Source organism: Herpailurus yagouaroundi, unplaced genomic scaffold, assembly GCF_014898765.1.
Source record: "Herpailurus yagouaroundi ecotype Mexico unplaced genomic scaffold, PumYag 67762, whole genome shotgun sequence".
Classification (NCBI taxonomy): domain Eukaryota; kingdom Metazoa; phylum Chordata; class Mammalia; order Carnivora; family Felidae; genus Herpailurus; species Herpailurus yagouaroundi.
Genome location: NW_024420557.1, coordinates 42,077 through 48,842, shown reverse-complemented (window position 1 = coordinate 48,842; position 6,766 = coordinate 42,077). Strand labels below are relative to the sequence as shown.

Here is a 6,766-nt window from a genome sequence, read left to right as displayed (position 1 = left end):
CAGAGCATAATCCCACTTAGGATTTTGTGTTTTTGAGTTCATGTCACATGAATTATATACAGGAGTAAAAAAATAATAGCTGATATACATAAAGCTCATACCATGCATCAGACTTTATTATAAATTTATTATCTCTTCTAATCACTTTAACTGTATATGGTAGATACTCTTTTGTTGTTGTTATTTGTTTATTTTTGAGAGACAGAGCAAGCAGTGGAGGGACAGAGAGAGTGAGGATCCCAAGCAGACTCCACACTGTCAGCTCAGAGCCCAATATGGGGCTCCAACTTATGAACTGTGAAATCATGACCTGAGCTGAAATCAAGTGTTGGTTGCCTAAACAACTGAGCTGCCCAGGTGCCCCATGGTAGATACTCTTATTATCTCAATTTTATAAAGAACTGAAGGCCTGAGAAGTTGGGAAAATTGTCCAAGGTCATACAGACATAGACAGGAAAGGCAGATATTGAATGATAGAGATCTTGCTACATACAAAAGGTGTGCTCTTAATCAGCATGATGCTGCCACTACAGCTAAGGAAGAGAGTAAAGACAGGTGTGTGAAGAGTATATTTAGTATTTTATTTTTTTTAATATTTGTTTATTTTTGAGAGAGCATAAGCAGGGGAGGGGCAGAGAGAGAAGGAGACACAGAATCAGAAGCAGGCTCCAGGCTCTGAGCTGTCAACACAGAGCCCGGTGCGGGGCTCAAACTCACAAACTATGAGATCATGACCTGATCAGAAGTCAGACGCTTAACTGACTGAGCCACCCAGGCACCCCAGTATTTTAAATTTGATTTTGAACTTAGTGATAATGATAACAAGGCATTAGAGTGTTTGCCATACTTAACTAAGCAGACCAAATTTTTTTTTTCCAGCTGTATATCATTGGGCCAAACGTTTCTTCACATGTAGCAAATAAATTGTGCATTAAAATACTCTCTGTATCATGTATCCAGTGGACACTGAGTGTAAATTTTATACTACCAGAGAAACATAAGAGTCAGAGGAGTGACCCAACAACGTGTAATATGCATGTTAAAACACAAAACAAAACAAACATATGCTTGGTTATTGTGGCAACAAGCCACAGATGGATCAGCAATGCCTGATGGAACCGCGATTCGTTGTTATACATTTAAATTTTATCATGAGCAAATCCTCAAGAAAAGACATAAAGCAAATTTTAAATTTAAATATTCACTTTTGAAATAAAGAAGAAATGTCAGACATAAGAGGAAATCATAGTTTTGTTCACCTACAATATGGGTCATATCTAATTACATGAGAAAATCCATTCTTGGCTACAGATTGAAACTGTAAAAGAAAGCAAAATGAGGTGGCAGAATAATTTTTTTAATGTTTAAAAATCTATCACAAAACTGATGAAATAATAAATAAAATAAAATAAAATAAAATAAAAGGCTTGGGGAGCCAGAGTATTAGCAATATCAGTTACTAATTTATAGAAGAAACGACATGTTAATTAGTATGCTCTAATAGTCACTGTTTATTCCCATCTAGCTTTGATCCCACTCTATTCAAATAAAATATCTCTAAATTTTACATGAAATTGAATGAAATTCAGTAGTCAATGATGAAAAATCACACAGTAGCAATCTTCATCCTATTGGGCCTGACAGATGACCCTCAACTTCAGATTCCAATTTTTATGTTTCTATTTCTCACTTACATATTGAGTATAACTGGGAATCTGACCATCATATTCCTCACTTTAGTAGACTCTCACCTTAAAACACCCATGTACTTTTTCCTACAGAATTTTGCCTTATTAGAAATTTCTTTTACATCTGCTTGTATTCCTAGATATTTATACAACATAGCAACAGGTGACAGGTCAATTACATATAATATTTGTGTTATTCAAGTGTTTTTTACCGATGTTTTTGGAGTAACAGAATTTTTTCTCTTGGCTGCCATGTCTTATGACCGCTATGTGGCCATCTGCAAACCCCTGCAGTATGTAACCATCATGAACAACAGAGTGTGCAAGAGGCTCGTCCTCTGCTGTTGGATGGCTGGCTTGTTGATCATACTCCCACCACTTACTTTGTTCCTCAATTTGAAATTCTGTGATTCAAATGTCATTGATTATTTTTTCTGTGATGCATCTCCAATCTTGAAGATTTCATGTTCAGACACATGGCTCATAGAGCAGTTGGTTATTGTCTGTGCTGTGCTGACCTTCATTCTGACCCTTGTGTGTGTTCTTCAATCTTACATTTCTATCATCAAGACCATTCTACAATTCCCCTCTACCCAACAAAGGAAAAGAGCCTTTTCCACCTGTTCTTCTCACATGATTGTGGTTTCCATCACCTATGGAAGTTGTATCTTCATCTATGTCAATCCTTCAGCAAAGGAATCAGTGACTATTAATAAGGGTGTGACAGTGCTAATGACGTCCATAGCTCCCATGTTGAACCCATTCATTTACACTCTGAGAAACAAGCAAGTGAGACAAGCCTTCAATGATTCTTTCAAAAAAATTGCATTGGTATCAAAAAGTAAGAGAACGTTCAAGCCCAGAAATAAAATAACAAGCTAAGCATAAACCATTAAGCTCTAAATCTTTTTGTCTCTTTTTTTTAAGTTAATGAGGGTTTTTTTTTTGTTTTTTCAAGGTTTTTTGAAATTCAAGTTAGTTAACATACAGTTTAGTAATGATTTTAGGAGAATTTAGGGATTCATCACTTACATACAACACCTAGTGCTCATCACAAGTGCCCTCCTTAATACCCATCTCCCCTCCAGCAAATCTCAGTTTGCTCTCTTACAGTTAAGAGGCTCTTATGGTTTTCCTCCCTCTCTGCTTTTATCTTACTTTTCCTTCCCTTCCCCTATGTTCATCTGTTTTCTTAAATTCCACGAGTGAAATCATATGGTATTTGTCTTTCTCTCACTGACTTATTTCACTTAGCATAATACACTCTAGTAATCTGATCTCTATTTAGGTTAACTTTCTCAAACATATAATGCACCCAAAATTAATACCTTTCATCACATGAAATTACTCCTTTAACCTCCTTCCCCTCAAACAAACCCCTTTCAGCGCAAGATCCCAATCAGATAACATGATGATAATTTTCTATTAAATGTAAGCCTGACTTGACTTCTAATCTCACAAACAAAATTGAAATGCAGAAAAATAAAACAAATGAAAACCAAACAAGGAAATACATAGCTTATCTTCTATTTTCTTGGACTTGTAAAAAATAGTTGATTTTAAGTGTTCTCCCAATCTTCCAATCTAACTGTTGCTGGAAACCTTCAATTGATTACATTAAAACTTATTGAGTACCTAGTTCTTGGCAGGCCAAGTTCTAGGCAGGAATTCTTATTTGGTAATATCCCTGAATGTATTTAGCTCACTAATAATCCTATATTACTAATTTTTAAAGCACCAATGGGAGGTGGTGGGCAGGGGGATGGTTTAAATGAGTGATAGGTATTAAGGAGGGCACTTGCTGTGATGAGCCCTGGGTGTTGTATGTCAGTGATGAATCACTAAATTCTACACCTGAAACTAAGATTACACTGTAATTTAACTAAGTGGAATTTAAATAAAAACTTGAAAAAGAAAAAAAGTACTACTGGCAAAAAAAAATAATATATAATTGAAAAGTAAAGAAAACCAAAATAAATACACATCCAAATAAATGTGTTTTAAATGGAAGTAAAATTTTATATCTAGGATCCTGGAGTTATTTATACATACACACACACACACACACACACAAAATGCTGAAAATTTAAAAGTAAAAGATTCATAGATTACACAGAATACATATGTTAAAAGTGAGGAAAAGCGCTTTTCTAAAAGGATACAAAACTATAAGTGCAATGTCAAATGGTAATTGCAGTTGAGGGATTAAAGAAAAATACTCAACTGCTTAAATATAATATGAATATCAAACTCAAAATGTAGCTAAATTAACCGTTAAGTTTAGCATATCATGGAAACAATTCCATAAGAAATCCAGAAAACAAACTATCAATATACCTGAAAAACAAAGAGAATTGAAAAGGAAGTCCAAATGAAAAGCTGCAATTAAAATAATAGTTAAATTTTTTCTATGAAGTAAATGGCATATAGATTAGAACACCAGAAAATGTACATCAATTTTTCTTAAAAGAGCTCATAAAACTACTAAGTAAATTTTCATATCAATAAGTTTTCTGCTGGCTTTCTGGCATCCAGGCCTAACGGCCATCCTTTTGGATTCTCTCCTGGTATCTCTAGGACATGGCATTTACAGTTGCCTCTCTTTAAAAATTTAAAAAAAAAAAAAAAAAAGAAAGAAAGAAAAAAAACTCTCTCCCTTATTCTTTCCCTTCTACTTCCATTTTTCATTTAAGTCAATTTAAGTGTCTTCCACTTACATGCTGTTTCTTTCTCTCCCACCACAAAAACATACAAACCAAGTCTACCTTACCTGCTGCTTTGACCTCAACTTTCTCTTCTATAGCACCAATTTCACTAAAATTTTGTTTATACTGTGTATCTAAAATCACTATATCTATATCTGTATCTATAAAGGCACTTTATTTTTATGCACACTTTATTACATATAAAACCTAGTAAATAAATGATATTGAATACATTACATTCAAATATACTGAATGAAAATGCCTCACAACTGAAAAAAATGTTACTTCTTGAAAAGAACTGCTAATTTCTGGCAAAAAAAAATCATATGGGTAAAATATGCTACACATTTTTAAAGGACTTTAAAACAAGATTTAACTACCCTGCTACATTTGATTTCTATTTTAAGACATGACAAAAATTAACAAAAGTTGTTGTTTACTGGGAGATCAATTTAGGCTAACTTCACCTATACTACAATATCAATCTGTCTATCTGTGAGTTTAATACACACACACATATTTTTTCAATGGATAATCTTTGAAAGAACACTGGAGCTGGTTTTTAATCTTTGTTTCATTGGTAAATTGAGATTTGAGATGTGAGAATATTAAGTAATGTTAATAAGAGTTGAAGCCAGGGTTCGGTCCTTTGTAATGTTATTATAGGTCTGTAATGTCTATATGTTATGGCACTGCCTCTTCAGGATTGTACACATAATAATCAAAATTACATCAAGGAACATCAAGAAAATTTATTTTCTCTAAAACAGCCAATGTTTAGACCAAGAAAGTGGAAGAAAATCTAAACAAATACAGGTTGAATATTTTATAATTGGATGGAATTACTCAAAATCAAAAATATCATTATTTGATATAATTTATGATGCTAAAAATTTCAATTACTTATTGAAATGGCACATTGTATCCACTATCTTGCAAAAATGTATAATTTTTACAATATGTAATTGAATTTTAAAAAAAGCTAATAGTTTAATATATAGTAATAAAGAAGATGCAAATGTCCCTTAAAATGCAATTCAGAGACTTCCAGGGAAGATGGCAGAATAGGAGGATCCTAAGCTCACCCCACCCCATGGACACACTTAGATAACAGCCACATCAGTACAAATAACCCAGAAAATGACCTGAACACTGGCAGAACAGACTCTCCACAGCTAATGGTAGGGAAGAGGCCATATCAAAAATGGTAGGAAGGGAAGACACTCAGTCAGGAACCAAACTGACCACAAGACTGTCTGTGGGAGAGAAGGACACACAAGCTTATAGAAGGGACAGGGCAGACCCCACGCCATGTATTCCAGGCATGGGGGACCTACAATGGGAAGATGAATCCCCATAACATTTGGCTTTGAAAATCAGAGGGTCATAACTTCATGAGTTTTTATAATCAATGGGGATTACCGCTTGGAACTTTAAAAATCAGCAGACTTGGCTCTGGGAGAGCAGGAGGGCAATAGGAAACTGAGCCTCTGCCATTAAAGAGACAGAATAACAAACAGCCCCACTGAGATACAGCGTAAAAGTGGCAGTTTCAAAAATGTCTGGGGTGAAGTACAAAGAGATTTAATTACTAATCTTGGAATATGTGCTGGAAGGGCAGGTATCTTTAGGAGTCTTCTCCAAAAACAGGAGTGGGCAGGCACTGTTTCCCTTGCCCACCCATCACAGGTACCTGCAGAAACCAGTACAAACACCCTGTACTAGCTTGCTAACAGCATGCCTCACCCTTAAGTTTTCCTACAATCTGCCCCCTCCAACATGACTTTGGCAAGAGTTCAACAAAGCAGATCCAGGCCTCCTCCCACAGCAGACCAGCATAAACCTTGCTAACACCATGTACCACACCCTTGCATTCTCCTCAAGACCTGAAGTCCATCCAAAGTGAACCCACAAGTGTGACACTGTGCAAGTAGCTCCAACAGTGGCCATCACCATTCTAAAGTGACTCCTGCCCAGGGAAGAGGGGAAGATGACCACACACACCAGTCCAACTGTGGCCCATCAGAGGGTTAGGGGAAGACATCTGGTACAACTGCAGGCCAGGCCCACCAATGACAGCCCCTCAGGGGACAACACAGGGAGGACATCCTGCAGTTTGGTGTGACCACAACTCTGGCAAATTCCTGGTCTGACCCAACTAAAGTCCAAGGTGGTCACAGACTGGCATATTAACAATATAGGGACCAAATCTCATCCACAGCAGACAAAGTGAGCCATTTCGGATGACTAGACTGAAGGCATATGTGGCTCAGCCAGAACAATAGGGCACACACAATACATATAGTTAACACCTCTGAAGTGCCAGGTTTTGGTGAACAGAGGAAACTGCACTGCAAGGCATTATAGGACCTC

General features: G+C 36.1%; 1 protein-coding gene across 1 annotated transcript; it reads left to right on the top strand.

Annotated features, from left to right (window-relative positions):
• The first annotated feature begins 1,595 nt into the window (after positions 1–1,595).
• LOC121025877 (olfactory receptor 6C2-like) lies at positions 1,596–2,570 on the top strand. Its single transcript, XM_040468633.1, has one exon. The coding sequence runs from the start codon at positions 1,596–1,598 to the stop codon at positions 2,568–2,570; it is 975 nt and encodes a 324-aa protein (XP_040324567.1).
• Positions 2,571–6,766: the final 4,196 nt, after the last annotated feature.

Excerpts from the sequence above, each read along its gene's own strand:
- LOC121025877 (XM_040468633.1), top strand. The coding sequence starts at position 1,596 with ATGATGAAAAATCACACAGTAGCAATCTTCATCCTATTGGGCCTGACA.